This window comes from Rhinolophus sinicus, linkage group LG01 (assembly GCF_036562045.2).
Source record: "Rhinolophus sinicus isolate RSC01 linkage group LG01, ASM3656204v1, whole genome shotgun sequence".
NCBI lineage: Eukaryota > Metazoa > Chordata > Mammalia > Chiroptera > Rhinolophidae > Rhinolophus > Rhinolophus sinicus.
This window is the reverse complement of record NC_133751.1, coordinates 3,336,887-3,359,002: the sequence shown is the minus strand read 5'-3', so window position 1 is coordinate 3,359,002 and position 22,116 is coordinate 3,336,887. Positions and strand designations below refer to the sequence as shown.

The following is a 22,116-nucleotide window of genomic DNA, read 5'->3' as shown; positions in this document are numbered from 1 at the left end:
TCACATGTTCATCTCAATACATGCAGAAAAAGCATCTCATAAAATACAACATACTTTCATGATAAAAATGTTCAACAAATTGGGTACAGAATGAATGTACCTCAACATAATAAAGGATAAGCCCACAGCTAACATCATACTCAACAGTGAAAAGTTAAGCTTTTCCTCTAAGATACGGAACAGGACAAGGATACCCTCTCTCACCACTTCTTTTCATCACAGTCAGAAGTCCTAGCTAGAGTAAACAGGCAAGAGAAAGAAACAAAAGGCATCCAGATCAGAAAGCAGTAAAATTCTCTCTGTGCACAGATGACATGATCTTATATATAGAAAACCCTAACGATGCCACTAAAAAATTGTTAGAACTAATAAATTAATTCAGTAAAGTTGCAGGATACAAAGTCAACATACAGAAATCAGTTACATTTCTATATGCTAACAATGAATTATACGAAAGAGAAATTAAGAAAGTAATCTCATTTACAACAGCATGGAAAACAATAAAATACTTAGGAATAAATTCAGCCAAGGAGTGAAAGATCTGTACAACAAAAACTATAAGACTATGAAAGAAACTGAAGAGGACACAAATAAATGGAAAGATATCCCATGTTCATGGATTGGAAGAATACTGTGAAAATATCCATGCTACCCAAAGCCATCTACAGATTGAATGTAATCCCGATCAAATTCCAATGACATTTTTCACAAAAATAGAAACACTATCCTAAAATTTGTTGGGAACTACAGAAGACCACAAATAGCCAAAGCAATCCTGAGAAAGAAAAACAAAGCTGGAGGCATCACTGTAGCTGATGTATTATATATTATTAATACAAAGCTATAGTCATCCAAACAATGTGATACTGGCATAAAAACAGGCACATAGATCAGTGGGACAGAATACAGAGCCCAGAAATAACCCCTCCCACATATAATCAACCACTTTTTGACAAGGGAACACACACTGGGGAAAGGACAGTCTCTTCAATAAATGGTGCTGGGAAAACTGGACAGATACATGCAAATAAATGAAACTATCTTATACCATTCACAAAAATTAACTCGAAATCGATCAAATATTTAAATCTAAGACCTGAAACTGTAAAACTCCTAGAAGAAAACGTAGGAACAAAGATCTTTGACATTGGTTGAGGCAGTGATTTCTGGGATAAGTCACTAAAAAGCACAGGCAACAAAAACTGAAATGAACATGTGAGATTACATTAAAGAGCTTCTGTACAGCAAAGGAAATAATAAATTGAAAAGACAACCTATGGAATGAGAGAAAATATTCACAAAACATATATATTTACAAACCATACATCTAATAAAGGACTAATATCCGAAATATATAAAGAATTCACACAACTCAATAGCAAAAAAGAAAATAATCCAATTGAAAAATGGGCAAAGGACCTGAATTCTTCCAGACTTACAAATGGCCAACAGGTAAATGAAAATGCGCTTGATGGCACTCATCATCGGGGAAATGAAAATCAAAACTACAATGAGGTATCACCTCATGCCAGTTAGGATGGCATTTATTAAAAAGACGAGATGATAAATGTTGGCGAGGATGTGGAGAAAAGGGAACCCTTGTGTACCGTTGGAGGGAATGTAAATTGGTGCAGCCACTATGGAAAACGGTATGGAGGTTCCTCAAGAAATTAAAAATTGAACACCTTATGATCCAGCAATCCCACTTCTGGGTGTTTATTCCAACAAAATGAAAACAGGATCTTGAAGAGATATCTGTGCTCCCATGTTCACTGCTGCTTTATTCACAATAATCAAGATATGAAAATAACCTAAGTGTCCACCAACAGATGAATGGATAAAGATGTGATACATATGTATATATGTGTTGATACATATATATATATATATATATATATATATATATATATGTGTGTGTGTGTGTGTGTGTATATATATGTGTATATATATACACACATATATATGTATACACATATATGTGTGTGTATATACATATATATACACACACACATATATATACACACACATATATATACGTATAACACAGTGGAATACTATTTGGCCATGAGAAAGAAGGAAATCTTACCTTTTGTGACAACATGGATGGACACTGAAGGCATTATGCTAAGTGAGATAAGTCAGACAGAGAAAGACAAATACTATATGATTTCACTTACATGCGGAATCTAAAAAAACAACTTGTTAAAAACAGAGACTAGAATGGTAGTTACCAGGTGCTGCGGGCGGTGAGACTGGGGAGATGTTATGGAAGGGTACAAACTTACAACTTACATAAATCAGTCCTGGATATTTAATGCACAACACAGTGACAGTCAACAATGTTATATTATAAAGTGTGAAGTTGCTAAGAGATGAAATCTTGCCTGTTCTCAACATGAAAAAGAAATAAGTATGAGATGTGATGGGGGTTTGCGCTAACCCTGCTGTAGTAATCCTATTGCTATAGATCAATGTGTCAAACCAATGTGTTGTACACTTTAAACTTATACAATATTATGTGTCAATTATGTCTCAGTAAAAAAGCAAATAAAGGAAAAAGGAAAACCTCTGTGGAATATGAAATTTGGTGTGATTTGTCCTGTCTGAACGAGGGTGGTCCTGCCGCTCGCCACTGAGGACAGCTCTGGTGGCCGCTTGCAACAGCCAAAGAAAGATCCCCTGTCCAAGTCTTCTGGACAGCTTTTTGTTGTTCTTTTTAAAAAACATAAATGGGTTAACAATTTACCATGTACTGGGATTATCTTCTTTCAAGTTTCACTTACTACATGATATTTTATTTACTGTGAGATATTTTATTAATGGGTTTATTACTGACCTAATTTCTCCTGATTAGAATAAAGGCCAGAGTGCTCCCTGGTCAGTAAGTCACCGTCTTAGTACACAGTTGGTTCTGATCGACAGTAGTTACTAAGAGCAGAGGATTCTGCACCTAAGCTCAGGCCACATGGTGAGTCTCAGAATTATTTTGTGCTTTAAACAATTGCATGTTGTACGGTTTCCCTACTTTTAAAACGATTTGTTTGTGCCTTGGATTCCTCACGTCTCTGAGCCTGTTGGAATACTTGGTTTTTCCTGCAGACCCCTCATTTGCATGCTTACCTCCCATCTTTTCTTTTTTAAGTAAGTGACTTAGGCCTGGGCACCTCCGACGGCACTGGTGACCCCTCACATTTGGCGTGCCAGTTGGCGCACACCCTTGCTGTCGGAGCTCGGCGTGGGTGGTGGCACGCCGGTGGTCGGGCGCCTGCCGCACGTACCTTTCCCACACTCGGCACACAGGTACTCCCGGATGTTGTCGTGCACGCGCATGTGCTCCTTCAGCATGTCCTTCCTGGCAAAGGACTTCCCACACTGCTCACAGGCGTGGCTCTTCACACCTGAAACACGAACATATGGAAATTACAAGCCTGTAGACTCTGCAGCCCTGGCCACAGCATAAAGGCAGTAACAGGAAGGGGAGGTGGCCTCCCTACAGCTAGAAGCCGTGACCACTGAGCCACCCCTTCCCTCCACCTCCTCCAGACCTTCCCTTGGGCTCTTTGGCAAGGAGGTCCCAAGGACGCGCAGGGGGTGATGGAGCAGGGAGGGTCCATGCTGGGAGGGGAAGCAGTGACTGATGGGAGAAGCCAGAGAAAGGAGAATGCACTGGGAGGGGGCGATGAATGACGCTCGGTGCTGGAAGCCTGTGAACAAGGCCCGGTGGCCCAGTTCAGCTCGGGGCCCTGCATCCCGACAGGAACACCTACCTGTGTGGATGAGTTTATGTCGCTCCAAGTTCCCGATGCTGTTGAAGATACGCCCGCAGATCTCGCATGGGTGAATGTACCTGAAACCGGACACAAGCCTCAGGGCAGTCCCGCCTCGGGGACTGTCCCAGCAGGCACACCTTTCCTAAGCATCTTTGTCAGCAAAGGTGAGGCCAGAAAGGTGCAACGTAGATGATAAAAGACACACAGATTTTCGGCTCTATATAGACTGAATTGTGTCCTCCGTACCAAATTCATGTGTTGAAGCCCTAACCACTTGGTTCCCCCAATGTGACTGTATTTGGAGTTGGGTTTTTAACAGGTGATTAAATTAAAATGAGGTCTTTCAGGTGGGCCTGAACCCACTACGACTGGTGTCCTTATAAAAAGCGGAAATCGACAGAGACATGTAAAGGGAGATGACGTGAGGACACAGGGAGAAGACAGCCGTGCACAAGCCCGGAGAGAGGCTGGGGGCAGGTTCTCCCACAGACCTCAGAGGGAACCAACTCTGCGACACCTTGGTTTTGGACTTTTAGCCTCCAGAACTGAGAACACTTTTCTGTTGTTCGAGCCACCCAGTCTGCCCAAGCTGGCGACCCCAGGCTCTACCCAGGGCCTTCCACTCACTCCCTCGGGCTCAGAGCACTGATTCAGCTGCAGCCAGACAGGAGGCTGGCAATCACGGCACCTGATCACTGAGGAGAAAGGGCTCCTGGTGGCCCTGTAGGCCTGCGATGTGGCCTGCTGTGCCGAGTCCCAGCAGGAAAGTGTGCAAGCCGGGGGAGGACGGGTGGAGTAGGGATGGCCGAGGCAGCGCGCTGTCCCAGGGCCCAGGGCGCTGCCCTCTCTGCACCTCCCTCAGCACCACCCGGGAGCCGCAGCCTGGGGGCCTCACTTCTGCACGTTGGGGTCCGGCAGGTTCTCGCGGTGGATGACCATGTGGGCGTGGTAGGTGGCCTTCAGGGCGAAGCGGCGGTGGCAGATGCTGCAGCCGTAGCCCTTCTCCTTGTGCACCTCCATGATGTGCTTCAGGTACTCCTTCCCGCGGCCGAAGGTGAGCTGCGGGCGGACACGCGGCCCAAGTGCGCATGGCCGGCCTCTGCTGCCAGCTGCCTCCCGCCCACGCGCTGGGGGACCCTGCCCCCACGAGGAAGGGACTCCCAGGGGCGGGGTCAGCGACGGGCAAAACTGGGCCGCGGGGGCGGGTGACAAGGGCACCTCCTAGGCCTGCCCTCCAGACCAGCCGGTACCCTGAACTCACGTCCTCTCCACCCACCCGAGCTCCCGCCTCTCACCTACACCCCGCGGCCCCGACAGGTGCACAGCAAGGTGCTGGAGTTCACGGAGGTCACGCAGACCTGCACGCGACAGGGCGTGAACCGCACTTTCCTGAGCAGTGGAGCCCAGGCAGGACCACCGCTCATAGCTCGGGTCCCCTCCTGAACAAAACCACCCCCTCAAGCATGGCCCTTCCCTCCATGCATGGGCAGGCCGTGGGGAAAGGCCACAGGCCTGAGGGGAGGGCAGGCGAGGAGGAGCCCCCGTCTGAGGCCAACCTTCACAGAGAGGGACCTCCACCTGGTCGGCCACACAGCCCTGCGCTGACCAGTCAGGAGGCTGGACCATGTGACAGCAGTGAGACCCACATCTAGCATCCCTTAGAAGCGAGTGACATGGAGTGGCCTTCCAGCACACCTGTGATGTGGGTGCCTGGCCCCGGCGAAGGGGGCCATGCCCCCTGCACTTAGCAGCCAGTGGCCTGAGCTTAGGGTTTCCAGGTAGGAATTCCCACCTGTTCTCAGGAATTATTTTCACTTTCCCATTCTGGAATCCTGAGAAAACTTGGTCGGGAAATGGGGAACATCTGCTCCTTGAACCCAGGTGGTTGGTAGTATCAGCCGTCACTTTGTGGAAATGATTCATCGTGGAGAACAGAAAACAGTTTGTATCTTGGGATTCGGGAACGGGAAAGGAGAAAAAATTCCTGAGAACAGGTGGGAATTCCTGCCTGGACACCCTACTTGAGCTTCCTTGCAGGACGTTCCCAGAGCAGTCATTACCTGACACCTTTTGCAGCTGTACTTGTGAGGCTCCGAGTCTGCACTCTCGTCAGAATTGTCATCGTTTTCTTCTGAGGAGATCCCAATCTTGCCAATGAACTCTTCCCTTTGGTGGTCATCCATCAGCGCGATGTCCTGGAACAGTCACAACATCCCATTTCTCACACACTCGGTGCAGCTTTCGTCAGTTATTTATTCCGCAGTAACGAAGTTCTTTATTCCGCATGGAGAAGGCAGGGTCCCTTTGACTCGTAGGAAGTCCCACTGATCTGCCCCTTGTGGGCTGAGGCCCTGAGCCACATGCAGCCACGCTCCCCTGGGTGACCTGTGCACACCCCACTTCCCTGACGGTAAGCCCACCAGGCCCATGTTTGCATTCAGATGATTCTGGAAGGCCCTGGGCTGACGCCGTCTGAGGGGTGAGGGCAGGGATAGCAAAGTCGCTGCCCCGTGTCCCTGGGTTCGAGCCTGGTGCTGCTGGACTCGGGAACACCTAACATCGCGGACCTGGACGGTGGCATCTATTGACGGGATGGGGTGGGGTCAGTGGACACTAAGGCCTCTTTCCATGAGACATACATGGCTGGGATTGTCCCAGAGTTCCATTTACTTGTCTGCAAAAGACTGCAAGAACATTCCACAGTCACCGTACAGGCTAGGACGCCCCAGGGAATACTGCAGGGTTGCGGGCGGGGCTAGAAGCTGAGGAACGGAGGCGGGCTCGCTGTGCCTGGCAGTTGGCTCCTTCTGAGGGCTGCAGGGTGCTGCCGTCTGCTCTCCTTGCCCATTGTCAGGCAGAGGCTGCCAGGACACATAGCAGTGCCAGCCAAGTTTAATAAGCAAAATTTAGGGTGGGGGGAGGATGGTAAACAGGGTTCCTTTGGAAAATTCGCTATCCTCTTTCTCTCTGCTCCCTCGGGCCAAAGCACACAGGTTTTCATGAGGCCTGCTGTTCCATTTCTTCTACCCTCGCACACCCCTATTTTCCATCAGCAAAGAAAGGGCAACACCCTTTAGAAAGAGCAGAGCCACGTTGCACTCAGACCTACCAGGCCCTTCACCTCTGTTGGATCTAATCTAATCCTCATGGAAACCCACTTCGTGGCAGGTCTCAGGTCCCGTTTTACAGGGACTTGGGCTCAGAAGGGCTGGAGGACAGCACCGACAGGTCCCAGCTGGGACGTAGCAGGGTCACAGTGAGGTCTCAGTTCCTGTCCCAGGGCTCTGTGCCCCCATGGGCTCTTCCTTCCACCCCAGCCCACCACCTGCACTGGGGAGCGTCCCACACTCACATGCCTTGCCCCCCACTTTCTCTCATACTTGCCTAGTGAAATCCCTACCTGTACCCTGGGCTGGGACCTGCTCCCCCACAGTCACTGAGCCGCAGGTGTCTCTAGAGAGTGTGTGTCCAGCTTCATTTGGGCCTCAGCATCACCTACCATTTCTTAGTTATCCCTGGATGCAGCCCTTCTCCATTAATGATGACCCCAAGTCCTTGCTGCTTCCCAGCTCCCACCCACTCCTGGCTTTCCTCCAAGGCAGGAAGGAAGGGAGGCAAATGCCACCATCCCATCTTCTTCTTCCTTCAGGAGGCACCCAGCATGTAGAAATTTTAATGGCATCTCTGCAGCTGAGCTGCATGAGACACAGCAAGCAGCCACGAAGACTCATCTGAAGACAGCAACTGGGCCAACCTGACAAGGGTGTCAGGATGTTGGCCCGAGGGCTGCCATGCCACCCGCAACCAGTGGGCCACGCCCAGCCTGAGCCACGCCCTCATGTGAGCCACGCCCTCATATGAGCCACACCCCTGTGTAAGCCCCGCCCCTGTGTGAGCTGCGCGGCCTGACACCTTGAAGTGGACATGGATGTGGTCCCGGAGCACGTCCACACGGAAGAACCTGCGGCCGCAGACCTCACAGGTATACTTCTTGTCGCCGTGGGTCAGCAGGTGCTTGTTCATGTTGCTCCTGCAGGAGAACACCTGCGGGCAGAGAGGGGACATGCGGAAGCCGTCACCAACTCTGGGCTGCACTTGGTAAACAGTAACCCCGAACCTGAGATTTCTGTTTCCTCTTGAAAACGTTAAAAAATCTGGCAATGCTTGTCCCCAGACCCCAGAGATCATCTGCGAAGGACATCACCATTCTCCACGGCATCCTGACGTGGCACGGTGGGCAGTGCAAGATGGCCCCAGCACCGCATGAGGCGCAGGGGCGTTGCTTCTGCACAGCTGGGGTCCAGCGGCTCTGCTAAGGGCTCACCTGCCTGCCAGACCACCTTGGACACACCTAGGACAGATCTGCTCCGAAGGATGACATCGCACTCACTCAGCAGTGCCAACATCCATGAAACATGGCACAGTGGGCGCCCGTGGCCAGGGGGTCATTGGCGCTGTCACCAAGAAATGCCACAGGGAGACCAACACCAATGGGCAGGATAAAGTCCCCGGACCAGTGTGCTCACTCTGGTCTCTGCCATAAGGACACGCCTCAGAGACGCTAACGAGGAGAGCGTAACAGCGTGAGCACAGGGAGGGCGCAGGGGAGAAATCATGGCAAAAGGGAAAAAGGCTCTAAAAGAGAAACATTCATTCCCTGGAGACCCAACTTGAGATCAGCAAAAGAGATCAAAATGGTGAAGGCACGAATGAGTGGACACCACAGCTTAAGACAAGCCGAGTATCCATCTTCACACTAAAATCTTTTCCCCTGGATACTCAGTGGGGGGAACTCTGAGTTTTGACGTGAGGGAATGATGAGCTTTGTACTTGAGGTTCCAGAACCGAGCGCGGGGCGTTACCTTGCCACACACGGGGCATCCCGAGGGCTCCTTCTTGTAGCGGACCAAGTTCTCACCACTCGTCTCCAGGTCTTCTCTCTTCACCCGCCTGACTCCTGAAATCAACACCCGCCCACGCGACAGTGACTCGTCATGGAGCACGTATGTATCGGTCAGTTCTACTTCAGCCCGGTGTCCTTTTCAGTGGACGGGAGACTTGCCACCAGTGGGGGGACAAATGAGTGGGTGGGTGGCATGCATCTTGTGCATCAGCTCTAACCGCTGTTCCTACACAGGCTCCCGGGAGAGAAGGGACAGCCCACGGGCTGGGGTGACACTGTGCTCACACCTGCAACCTCTGGGCAGCACGTGTTTCCCACTTTCCAGTGTGCAACAGTTACAATGACAATGTGTTGTACCCAAACTAAAGGCCCTTCGTAGAGATGGCTCTTTATTAAAAAGAGGCTAATATTCATTCACCCTTCAAGTTAGGATCAGGACGCAAAGTCAAATGATAAAATCTTCATGGTTTTAAGGCATTAATTGTTCGTAATTGGGATTGAAACAGACTCTTAGAAGTTTGGATGAAATAGGTTATCTTTGAACAAAATAAAGAGAGAAATTCACTTCCCACGTCTCTTTCTACACAACTGGCCCATTCTGGAACATTCCTGCATAACCTGGTGTGAATCCAGTCAGACTTAAGAACGCCCGGCAAGTTGGCAGGAGACAAACACATCGTTCTCCAAGGGCCCCTCAGCACCTCAGGTTGGGGGGGGCAGCTTACACTACACTTCAGCATAAATGAAAAACCACAAAATGGCCACAGCAGCATTAGTTTATTCCGGCAGAAAATGATCTGACTATGTGCCAGTTGTAAAATAAAGCTGTAAAATGGAAACGGTACAGGTATCTATCTGTCAATCAGGAAACACCCGAATTCTGGGGGTGCCAGTGGTGGCCGGCACCTAGGGCCCCACTCGGGACTTCACAAGCTGGATCTGGTCCAACCACCCACCAGCCTCGGGGATTGGGCATGATGGTCACTCCCCCACACAGGTGAGAAACTGAGGCACAGTAGTATGCCCAAGGCCACCCTGTCCCTACGTCTGGCTCGTGAGGCCCTAAGTGCCCACCCCACGGATCACAGAGGAAAAACCGCTGGACCTCATGAGGCCACATGTACAACAGCAGGTAGAACAGCAGAGAGCACAGGAGGAGACTCCGGTCTGGCTTGGACAGGCGTGATGTGCACGACACACATACTTGTGTGGCACAGTCAGACTTTACACACGAATTTCTTTTTCAAACAAGCACACACAGTAGGTCCTCAAATAACGTCATTTCGTTATAATGTTGAGATGCCGAAGGAACCTAACTCTCGTTTATATCAACTAGTCTGTGGTAAAACTGGTAACATTATACATCGTTTTGCGTACAGTAGTACAACCTATTAGCCATGTAAATTGGGGTCTTAACTGTGCCTCATTTGCAATTCTTCAGAAAATGATTTTTTTCGAGCTTTTATAAAAAGGTACTTTGCTCATTGAAGTCTGGTCAGCAAGAGAGCAGTGACTTTCAGGGTAAAAATCAGGATTACCAACACTAAAATGTTACTTTTCAAGAGGGTGTGTGAGAGCAGGCTCTTTAAGGAAGTTTCCCCGGGGGTTCAGGACGCACCTGCAGCCCAGGTGCTTCTCTGCTTAGTGCCTGTGCCTTCCGATTGGGGCGCTGCCTGCACAGCTCAGGGTCTGCCCTGCAAGGGACCCACACCTCACATCTGGTTGCCAGTTCTGCCACATTCCGTCATCTAACCCCGTAACTGGCCCCACTGAAACCCATCTTGCTCTTGTACATGACCTCTCATGAACCCACCGCATGGACAGGCAGCCCCCTGTACGCCAAGCCTGCTACAAAAGATGCGGCCTCGGGAAACAGAGGGTAAGGGGAGTGAGGGAAAATCAATCATGGCCCCCCACCCACAGCATTCGCCCAGAACTTTCTGCTCCTCACACGGCTGGAAGCAGACCCCATACACAATTTCATGCTGTTTGTTTCCTACTTTCTGTCATATCGAAAGCATTTTCTCACAATATTAAAAAACTGTTTGAAAAGATGTTTTTTAGGATCACATGACATTCACTGCTATGGAGCCTGGTTTCCTTAACCCTTTCCCGGTTGGAACAGCTGGAACACTTAGGATGTTTCCAACTGTTCCCACGAACACACCACACTAGTAAGCCCATCTCTATCCCTGCACTGAATTCCCACATGACGGTGACCACAGAGCTGTGACAACATAGGCCCCACCCCCACGGCACCTCCCCGCGCCCCGCCCCAGCTCAGCCCCAAGGCAGGTACCTTACCTTCCAGGTGCCTCCTCTGGTGGTCCAGCATGACGTCCTTGCGGTAGAACATTTTGTTGCAGACTTCACAAGCAAACTTTTTGTCCCCGTGCTTCTTCTTGTGCTTGGAAAGGTTACTGTTGGTGGAGAAGAATCTGAAACACATCTCACATTGGAACGTCTTGTCATCTGTCCGGAAAGCAAGCAAACACAGCAACTTTTAGGTAAGTGGTGTAGAAGTCAGGCTGCACATCGTGGCCGTGGGACTGGCAGTGAGGTGTGGGCGGAGGGCAGAGACGATGGGACCACACAGCGGGAGCAGCACGCCCGCCCGGCTGTGGCTTCTGCCCAAGCACCAGGCTGGAGCGGCTGGTCTCAGCGTGAAAAACAAACATTCAGCTCATGTCCTTTCAGGCCAAGCCACTCCCTGCCCGCCTCCAGCACATTCCCATCTCCCATGGCAGTTAATGGTTCCTCCCCAGGAATCACGCTCCACCAGGGCTTGTGACAGCGCCTGGCCCGGCTCTCTGTCCCACTGCACCCTCTCCCTCTAGGTGCCCAGGACGTCCCTCGGCTGCCCTGAGGCCTGTTCTGGGTGAGCACGAGCAGCAGAGCCACTGGCCCGCAGGCACTGGCACCTCTTCAGCTGTGCCTTTGCCGGACCCACCTGGCCACTCCCCTTGGTTCAGGGGGTCTTGGCATCACACCCAGTGCTCTTCTCTCTCACCTTGTTCCCTGCTCTGCCCCTCAACCCCCATGACCTTCCTCACCCCTGCTTCTTCCCCCTCCCCCCTCCATGCCCACTTTGTTCCTGCCAGGACACGTCACTTTCCATGGGTCTGTCACCTACACAATCCCCGGAAGGCAATCACACTGCCCGCAGCCCTCCTGCAGGGTCAGCCCCAGAACTCTGACCATGGATGCCCAGCAGAACCCCTTGCTCGCCCCATAACCCTGTGCAGGTAGGCATGACAGGGTGGGTCAGAGTGAGGGCCTCAGGACACACCATGTCATCCACATTTCTGGGCCCTGGGCTGCAGCCCAGTGACTGGACTCCAAGTCAGCAGTTTGCCAAACACGCGACTCCCTGAGGCCGCATGCAGACCTGCCGTTTTCTACAATGACGCTGACGGGCTTCTCTCTCTGCTGCACGATGGAGTTCCTCGGGTGCATCTGAGGACCCCCTCCTGTCCAGGTGTCAACCTGACACCAGTGACATGTGGGCCAGGTCATTCTCTGTGGGGGCCGTCCTGGGCACTGCGCATGTTCTGTAGCACCCTGGCCCCCCCACACACAGCCAGTTAGTTGTGACAGCCAAACTGTCCCAGGCCTCAGGCCTCAGCAGTTCTCAGGTGATCCGCCGTGCAGCCCAGGTACAGCACATGTGCGTCCACACGGTCCCCTGTACACGTGCTCACATGTGTGCAGTACGTGTGCTTATTATGCAAACATGGTCATGCTTGTTTTAGTGGCTACGTAATAGTCCATCCAGTTCATTTATCACAATTTACTTCTGTAGTTTGGATATTGTAGGTAACCTAGTGATCCTTAGTAATACAGCTTTTTTCTTTCTTTCTGCTCACTTCCCTTAGCGTGGCTTCTTAGGAATGGGGCCACCAGAGCCAAGGGTGTCTTGCTTTGTGAAGGGCCATGCCCTTACAGGACTGTGCCATCAGCTCACAACGACCCCCGCCCACCTGGGCCTGTTAAACTAGCCAGGTGAGCTTCCCTCCTGGAAGGGCAGGTGCCCCGCTAGCCCCCGGGCCTCGTAGCAGTGGAAGGTGCAGCATGACCTTGGGCTGCAGCATGACCTTGGGCTGCAGCTTTCTCTCTCCTGAGTGCCTCCCCACGTACGTGCGATCACATCTAACCATGCCCAGCTCAGGTGTGGCCTCTGCCCGTGAGAGAGGAGCTGGAGCAGAGCTGTCCAGGACAAGCTTGTCACACAGGGCGGCTTTTCCCACCATGGCATCCACATGTCACCAGTTCAGGAATGCAGACAGGCACCTGGTCCCAGCAATAATCCTGCAGCCCTCGAGGTCTACATGCCTGTTTCACTAAAATGTAGTAACTGAGGACACATGCCGTTACTTGGGTTCTGGTGAAGGGTCACCCGGAGCCACGCCGCATGGGAGCCTGATGGTTTGTTTTGCTTGAGGGCCTGGACGTGAACCTTTGATTCTCTAGCACAGTCTGATGGTCAAGGGCAGTGCAGGGACCACTGAGAGGAGTTACAGCAACACCTCGTCACACCCAGGACAGATCCCGCGGAGGGAAAGCTTGAGGAAAGCCCATCACACTATACACTTCAAAGCTCCTCCCTCGGGTCATACAAACTCTTGGTTTCATGGTCCATAGAAGACACTTAATGTGAATACTATAAAAAGTATAACAGTATGCAAATAGGGTAGTATGCAAATTAGCTCCATTTCCAGGTTTGTCCTGTTTTCCATCCAAAATTTCAAACCTTTGAAATGAGAGCACCCAGAGAAAGTACATTTCAATCTGTTAATTCTACATAATGACGTTAGGTGTGGTTTGCCAGAACTTTCAGCTGACGTGTAGCAATTGTGGCTTTGCCTTCTTTTACTTTCTGTCTCATTCGTGTCCAGGGAAACAGTTAAAGATAGAGGACAACTTCTCTTCCTGGACCCTGAGTCGGCCTCGCTGAACACCCATCAGGACAGGGTGCCACTCGCAGCCACTCGCTCTCACACCAGGTCCCCTACGCTCATGCACACCCGTGAGGGGCCACATGGGGCGTTGTCCGACTCTGGTCAACCACCCGGCTAAGGCTCGGTGACTGCTACTGCAGCAGTGGAGGCGGCTGGGTGGCTGTGCCCGGATTTGGGGGAACATTGGGGTGCAAGGCTCAGAACACCCATAATGCAGGTCGTCTGAGAGCTCCCAAGGCAACTTCCTGCCATGGATACAGATGCTGCAGAGCAGCTGGAGCTCGGGTGAAACAAGGTTCACCTGCCATGCAGAAAAGCCCCACCATGGGCAGGAGGCACAGGCCATGGTTTCAGACAGGAGCCCTCAAAGCAGAACGAACAAACAAATGAACCAAACAAAGGGACGATGCGAAGCTGCAGGGACGGCTCTGGCCTCGGCGGGAGGGGCCGTGAAGTTTCGCTAATTCAGGTTGAGGTTTCCCAGAGACCCACCAAGACCCAGCACAGAGATACCAGTGACGCACACAGAGGGGTCAACAGGAAAGGGTTCAGTGTCAGAGGCTAACCTGGTAGGTCTCTAAGCCGACTGCCATCGGTCCCCCCCTCTCCCGGGTGTGCTAGGGATCCTAGAGAGAGGGAGAACGCAAGTCACCCACGGGGCACAAGGACAGAGCAGAGGGACCGGACGGGGGCTTTCTCAGCCTCCTTGCTGGACATGGGGATTTCCATATTACACGTGCGTGCCAGCTGTGAACTTGGCCAGAGATGGTGTCCAGGACACTCACCCAGGCCCACAGGTGCCTCAGCAGAGACTCGTCTGAGAGCACTGACTTACGACCGCACGTGAGTAAAAGGAGATTCCATTTCCCTTGGAGGCTGGAGGGCAGGAGCAGGCGCAGAACAAAACGGTCTGTGCAAGGAGGCACGGCACCCCATGCTGGATGCCGGCAGCCCGTGCATCCGGCAAAGCTCGTGTCACGGGAAACCCTTCCGACACGCGAGGCAGAGCCCTCACTCCTCCAGACGCTACCCACCCACTCTCACTCCTCACTGGCCCAGTAACAAATCCAACACGGGCTCACCACACTTAGCGAGCATGAAGGTGGGGTTTCAAATGTGGGGCCCATGTAGCTTTGGCTGAAGAATCACAGGAAGTGAGAAAAGAAGTCCCTTTAGACATGGGACGCTTCCATCTGTTCTGCAGAGCAGCTAATGACTGCTTGGAAGCAGAACGAATGGAGCGAAGTGTTAGAAGTAAGGTGATCTGTGAACTCCATCTTTCCTCCCTTCTGACGCCCCACGGTCTCCGTGGACGTCGGGCGGTGTCTGCTCACCTGTCCTGCAGTTGTGAAACTCCAGTGCACTCTCGATGCGGAAGGTCTTCTCACAGGTGCCACACCGGTATCTGTACTCGCCGTCCACCTGGGCAGAGGACAGCACGTCAGAGGAGGACACGGGAGCCCACTCGCCCGGAACGGCCTCCCTGGTGGGCCGTCCTGGCAACTTGCAGGTGTGTGTACTTTACGTTTTTCTCTACGACTCCTACGCAGTTTAGGCACATGAAGAATTTTCCCTCTTCCCGCCCAACTGCCCAGGAAAGCAGCCCGCCCTCAGCTGCCAGCACTCCCGCGCCTGCTCCGGCTGCCCTGCCGCCTGGCCGGGCCACCAGGCCGCTCCGGCTCCCAACTCTTTCTTCTCTTCCCAGCACGACTGTTCAGGCCACCGCCTGCGTCTCCTCACAGCCAGGAAGAGAACCCACGGTTCCACCCACCTCGTTCCTGCTGTGCTTGTAAGAAACATGCTGCTTTAGACTCTCCTTGCGGCTGAACAGCTTCGCACACTCCTCACACTTGAACAGCTTGTCACCTAAAGGAACCGACCAATAAAAAGCTGCCTTGTGGCTGTGGGCGTGACCTGAAACGCGCCCGCTCGCTGGACCACAGCCTGCGACTCACCGTGCGAGCGCACGTGCCTGCTGAGGTTGCTGCTGTTCTGGAAGACCTTGCTGCACGTGCTGCACTGGTATACCCGCCGGTGCTCCCCCAGCTGCCTGACCAGCTTCCGCCGGACGCCGTGTCGGCCCGACAGAATCAGACTCCTCTTGAGGGTGACGCTGCTGCTCTGATGATGGGGGAACCTGCCCGGTTAAGCAAGCAAACTGGTAAGATGGGTGGGGGGCTGGGTCTTGGGGGGGCAAGTTCAAGGTTAGTCACCTTGGAAAGAGCCCCTTGCAAATTGTCCCAGTTTGATGAGGGAAAGGAGGGCGGAGCTTGGCATCGCCCAGATTCAGGGGCGTCTAGGAGGGAGAGGCACCTTGAGTGAACAATGGCACAGGCAGCTCACTGTGTACCAGCCACACATCCACTGCGTTTAACTCTGGACATCAGGAGGGTTGGAGCACAAAATCTGGGCCTCAACTAGAGAAAGCGTGTCTATGCACTGTTTTGTCATGTGGTCCAGCCTCTAATCTGTTTTATATTTTCCCTGAACCCAGTTTCCAAAATTTCTTCTCCCTGGCAAATGTTTGTGACTGTAAGCCATGGAAATCCTCTGGGCAGTAAGAAAGAGTGTAAATAAATAAATAGATAACACCATTTCTGACATGACTGTGGTCTCAGTTTTCAGCATTTCCACAGGTTTCCGGACTACAGAGGACCAGGCACATTCTGACAACTGTAAGAGATATTCCAAAAAGGGCTGGGAAAAAAATCGCTATCGGTTAATTCAACTTCAGGGTAAAAGTTACCCTAGAATAACAATAAAATAAAATATTTTCTTTGTTCACAAAAAGGAAAACACAAAGCAAGGTGTTAAATTTATAGAAATTCAAATACAAAACTGCTTTGTCACCGCAGCATTATTCCCAACAGCCAAAGGGCGGAAGGAACACAAGTGTCCACTGAAGGAGGGACGGATAAACAACATGTGGTCTCTACAGATGACAGACAACGATTCAGCCTTAAAACAGGACATTCTGACACCTGCTACAACATGGATGAGCCTTGAGGACGTTATTCCAAGTGACATAGCCAGTCAGGAGTAGACAAACGCTGTATGATTCCACTTATATGAAGTGCCGAGAGACACATGTCTCATAGGTCACCATAACGACAGAAAACAGACGGTGGGGGCCGAGGGCTGCGGGAAGGGGAGTAATTGTTAAACAGGTACAGAGCTGCAGGTTGGGGAAGACGAAAAAGTTCTGGGTTGGGACGGTGGTGAAGCTTGCACAACAACATGAATGCATTTAACTCAAAAGGGTTGAAGATGGTAAATTTCATGTTACGTACACGTTGCCACAATAAAAAAGTTTTTTATAACAGTTTTCACAGTGGACACACCATTGCTCTGGGCCCGTACAGTTTCTGCTGCTTCCCAAGCCCGTTCATGTCCCACCACGAGAAACAATGCCACCCCCTCTGCCCCCACCTCCATCAGGCCTTCCCGCTGGGAGGTGCCACCTCCCCCTCCCATGGATTTACTGCCCCCAGCGCCTTCTGTCCCGAACGCCGCAGCACGACGTACTTTGGCACTGAACTAGTGTCGCTGGTGGTGGTGGCCAGCTTCCCCAAAACCAGCTCCATGATGCGCTCATCTGGTGTCGCCGTCACAGGCTCGTCTGGTGGCACCTCAGTGATGATCTCTGCCACTTGCTCTGTGTGGAAGGGATGGGACAGGCCATGTCACCACCAGGGCAGGGCCAGACACAACCCAATCACGAAGCCAGGCCGAAGAGGACCATAGCCAGGCCACAGCTGTAGACTCGGATTGCAAGATTTACACAGGGGTGAAAAAAAGGAAGAAAAACTAACAATACTTTATTACAGAATTCACATATTTACCTGTATATATGGAAAAATACAATGATATTCTTAACTCAAAACTGGAGTTATAAACTGTGATTCCTTCTAAAACAACAGTCAGAAGACTATTTCAATCCCTTTTCATACCAACCCAAAACAAGACATTTTGATACACAGTGGGATCTTACGACTTATTGTGATTTAGAAATATTAATTTTATGAGACAAGCCACCGTGAGCATGTTCAAAAGCAGGTAACTGCTCCATGCAAGAGTTAAACACCAAGTAACCACAGTGACAGGGACGCAGGCTGCCACCTCTGGACAAGTGAAATATGGGAAGATCACACATAAAAGTTTAGCACTGGTTCTGCCACTTCACCTAATGCAATGAACCGTCTGTGAAATAATCTCTGACTAAGCTTTCTGCCCCTCCGCATCCTCTCCACCTGTTGGAGAAGGGGAGCTGCCCGGGGAAGCTAAGCCACGCCTGTCAGTTCCACAGAGCAGACTGCGAGCTGGCTGCACCGCGGGGCAGAGAAGGGCACAGCTGAGAATATTACGTGAGGACTGTTCCTCTGACTCACTTTTTTAATTCTCAGAAAGAATAAGGATTTTTTCTCACTCTCACAAAAGGGATCATGGGATATACCAGCGGCAAAAAGAAAACTGCCCAGTGGTCAGTAACGAAGGCAGTGAGGGGACACCGGAGAAAGTGGCTCAAAGGTCCCCCCAAACTCAATTAAGGATATTGTGTAACCAGAGAACGTGCTTCAGCCATGGCTGGAAACAAGCTACATGCACATCTGCAGGTGATGGGGAGCGGGCGGTGGGGCGTTCACACAGCGACCAGCCTGCTCGGGCGCCATGGAGGAGCGGCGGAAACCCAACGTGGACAAGTCACCGCAGTGCCACGTGAGACACCAGACACAGAAAAAGCGTCATTCACGTGAACTCCCGAGATGGGCAAGACCGATCCGTGTGAGACCAAGGGGAGGGTTGGGGGATGAGCTGTTCTCTGTCCTGCCTGGACCCACCTGTCCAAGTTCACGACTGCACACTCTGTAGAGTGGGTTGTGTTACATGTAAATTGTATTTTCCAAAACTGCTGATTTACAGAAAAAGACAAAGGGCTTACATTCTGCCTCTACGGAGGCTGTGCTGAGTTTTCACACCCTGGCCCACGGAGGTGGCAGGGACCAAGTGATGTGGTCCCTCTTGGTCTCCCAGCACCAGCCCTCACCTGCTGGCTCCTCCCCCAGGACCACTCCTCACCTGAGGCTCCTCCCCCAGGACCACTCCTCACCTGTGGCTCCTCCCCCAGGACCACTCCTCACCTGAGGCTCCTCCCCCAGGACCACTCCTCACCTGTGGCTCCTCCCCCAGGACCACTCCTCACCTGAGGCTCCTCCCCCAGGACCACTCCTCACCTGAGGCTCCTCCCCCAGGACCAGCCCTCACCTGCTGGCTCCTCCCCCAGGACCACTCCTCACCTGCCGGCTCCTCCCCCAGGACCACTCCTCACCTGCTGGCTCCTCCCCCAGGACCACTCCTCACCTGAGGCTCCTCCCCCAGGACCACTCCTCACCTGCGGCTCTTCCCCCAGGACCACTCCTCACCTGCTGGCTCTTCCCCCAGGACCAGCCCTCACCTGCCGGCTCCTCCCCCAGGACCACTCCTCACCTGAGGCTCCTCCCCCAGGACCAGCCCTCACCTGCTGGCTCCTCCCCCAGGACCACGCCTCACCTGCCGGCTCCTCCCCCAGGACCACTCCTCACCTGCGGCTCCTCCCCCAGGACCAGCCCTCACCTGCTGGCTCTTCCCCCAGGACCAGCCCTCACCTGCTGGCTCCTCCCCCAGGACCACTCCTCACCTGAGGCTCCTCCCCCAGGACCAGCCCTCACCTGCTGGCTCCTCCCCCAGGACCACTCCTCACCTGCCGGCTCCTCCCCCAGGACCACTCCTCACCTGAGGCTCCTCCCCCAGGACCACGCCTCACCTGTGGCTCCTCCCCCAGGACCACTCCTCACCTGAGGCTCCTCCCCCAGGACCACTCCTCACCTGAGGTTCCTCCCTCCAGGACCACTCCTCACCTGAGGACCATTGCTCAGGACCAGCCCTCACCTGCCAGCTCCTCCCCCAGGACCAGACCTCACCTGCTGGCTCCTCCCCCAGGACCACTCCTCACCTGCGGCTCCTCCCCCAGGACCACTCCTCACCTGAGGCTCCTCCCCCAGGACCACTCCTCACCTGAGGACCATTGCTCAGGACCAGCCCTCACCTGCCAGCTCCTCCCCCAGGACCAGACCTCACCTGCTGGCTCCTCCCCCAGGACCAGACCTCACCTGCTGGCTCCTCCCCCAGGACCACGCCTCACCTGCTGGCTCCTCCCCCAGGACCAGACCTCACCTGCTGGCTCCTCCCCCAGGACCAGACCTCACCTGAGGCTCCTCCCCCAGGACCACTCCTCACCTGCGGCTCCTCCCCCAGGACCAGCCCTCACCTGCGGCTCCTCCCCCAGGACCACTTCTCACCTGCTGGCTCCTCCCCCAAGACCAGACCTCACCTGCGGCTCCTCCCCCAGGACCACTCCTCACCTGCGGCTCCTCCCCCAGGACCAGACCTCACCTGCGGCTCCTCCCCCAGGACCAGACCTCACCTGCGGCTCCTCCCCCAGGACCACTCCTCACCTGCGGCTCCTCCCCCAGGACCAGACCTCACCTGCTGGCTCCTCCCCCAGGACCACTCCTCACCTGCGGCTCCTCCCTCAGGACCAGCCCTCACCTGCTGGCTCCTCCCCCAGGACCAGCCCTCACCTGTGGCTCCTCCCCCAGGACCAGCCCTCACCTGCTGGCTGCTTGCCTTCGATGATGACCAGCGGCTGCTCAGGTTTGGACACTTTGGGTTTTCTCCCCCTTCGAGGCTTTTTCTTCTGCTCTTTGGAGGTGCCGACGCTCTTGGGAACTGCGGGAGGCTCGCCCTGGGGCCCATCTGGTTCCTTCTCGGGGGCCCCTTCGTGCTGGCTGGCTGCAGGGAGGCCTTTGGTCTGTTCCAAGTGACCCAACAGATGCTCTGCAGGAGGCCATGCACGGGGCGGTGAGGAAGCCGGCAGTGCCCGCTCCCACACCCACGTTTGTTTCTTTGTTTTCAATTTTATTTGCTAAGATTGGGCCCTTTGCATAAGTAAATAAACTTTATTTCCACTGCTTTTGAAAAAGCATCCCCACTGCACCTAACACGAGGAGTACTTTAAAAAGTCAATTAGGTGATAAAAGCCAGGCAGGTTAACCATACACACTGTTCTGTAAAAATTGAAAGATGTGTACACACGTCAATGCAAAGAAAACTGGAAGGATTTCTCAAAATAGTAATGTGGTTCTCTCTAGATGGTGACCTTCCAGGCAATTTTGATTTTCTTCTGTAAGTTTATTTGTATTTTCTAATTTTTCTACAACAAATACGTAACATAATTACCTAAAAACGTAGCCTCTAATATGAGCTCAACACAGGACTTCCCGAAACCTAAGTGGGCCCCCCACCCCAGCCCCGCTTACCATTCAGGAGCTGCAGTTCCAGGAAGGTGGCGGAGCACACCTTACACACCGACGGGCTGGGGTCCGATTCCACCGGGGTGCTGCTTTCTGGGGTGCCTGCAGCTTCAAAAGAGAGGAGAACGAGGTGATCCTCAGCAGCTCACCTGCCCGAGGGCCCCGCCCAGTGCCGAGTGCACCTGTCCACACGGGTGACAATGACACTGAATGCGCACGAACACACTTTCGATGTCCCAAGCTCTGTTCTCAGAGCTCTATGCACATGGACCCATTCAGGCCCTGTGAATACCCCCATTTCACAGACAAGGCAACTGAGCACGGACAGGCGGAGCCACAGCATCCCAGATGCAGGGTCTGTGTCCAGTCACAGAAACATGTCTGGTCCAAGAAGCCAGTCCAGTGGGGCCAGGCGCATCCTTCATCTGACTTCAAGAAAAACCTGCATCCTACAGACGAAATCGAATTCCTCGGTCTCTCATGGGCTCACACAGATGGTGGGACCCCAAACCGCCGGTCAGTGTGTCGTGAACCCGCCAGTGGGCGCACAGCTCCATCCCACCACTGTCCACCAGGACTCTGTGCGGTGACAGAAACGCTCTAACTGCTGTCCACGGTGACCCCACATGTGCTAGTGCCGGAGGAAATTAATTCTTAATTCCACTTCATTTGCATTTAGCTTTGACTAGCCCCTCAGGGGCAGCCTCTCTTCATAGCACTGCCCCAGGAGTCTGAGGAGGCAGAAAGTGACCAGAGTTCGTGGAGTAGGCGGGGAGACCCTGCCTGCGAGGTGGGGAACTGCAGCCTTTAAAGCAAATACTGCTGCTCTTGTGGGACCTACACGTTGGGGACGGTCTAAGTGAGCGTGTGACGTCCAGGCCAGCCCCGTCCTGGCCGGGACCACGAGCCCACACCACCCTCCCGCTCCTGGCACTGTTCAGCCTGCGTTGAGGCACATGACCCATCGCAATACTCCAGGGACCATTCACACAGCGATCGCCTGGCTCCTCAAAGAAATCACCCAGAATTGCAACCGGGGAAAAGCACACATCTTTCTGGATCAAAAACTAGAGATAAGGTGGCAAAGAATGGAAGAAAACATGCCACCTGGAGCTACGACCGTTTGCGTGCGCTTT

At 52.9% G+C, this 22,116-nt stretch overlaps 1 protein-coding gene across 5 annotated transcripts in view; it reads right to left on the bottom strand.

The window, feature by feature from the left end:
- PRDM15 (PR/SET domain 15) overlaps positions 1-22,116 on the bottom strand; it is a 63,553-nt gene that overhangs the window by 18,047 nt on the left and 23,390 nt on the right. For 4 of the 5 annotated variants that reach the window (XR_012493785.1, XM_074325029.1, XM_074325021.1 and 1 more), the window contains 14 exons: positions 20,987-21,088; positions 20,280-20,504; positions 17,157-17,286; positions 15,587-15,768; positions 15,403-15,497; positions 14,966-15,053; positions 14,198-14,257; positions 10,978-11,145; positions 8,633-8,727; positions 7,683-7,814; positions 5,831-5,965; positions 4,666-4,829; positions 3,768-3,847; positions 3,279-3,398 (listed from right to left, as the gene is read on the bottom strand). Coding sequence is in view for 4 of the 5 variants with exons in the window: in XM_074325029.1 (XP_074181130.1) it covers positions 3,279-3,398; positions 3,768-3,847; positions 4,666-4,829; positions 5,831-5,965; positions 7,683-7,814; positions 8,633-8,727; positions 10,978-11,145; positions 14,198-14,257; positions 14,966-15,053; positions 15,403-15,497; positions 15,587-15,768; positions 17,157-17,286; positions 20,280-20,504; positions 20,987-21,088 (1,776 nt within the window). In the remaining variant the exon portion in view is untranslated. The remainder of the gene's footprint in view (positions 1-3,278; positions 3,399-3,767; positions 3,848-4,665; positions 4,830-5,830; positions 5,966-7,682; positions 7,815-8,632; positions 8,728-10,977; positions 11,146-14,197; positions 14,258-14,965; positions 15,054-15,402; positions 15,498-15,586; positions 15,769-17,156; positions 17,287-20,279; positions 20,505-20,986; positions 21,089-22,116) is intronic. The other variant, XM_074325025.1, reaches the window with a different exon arrangement.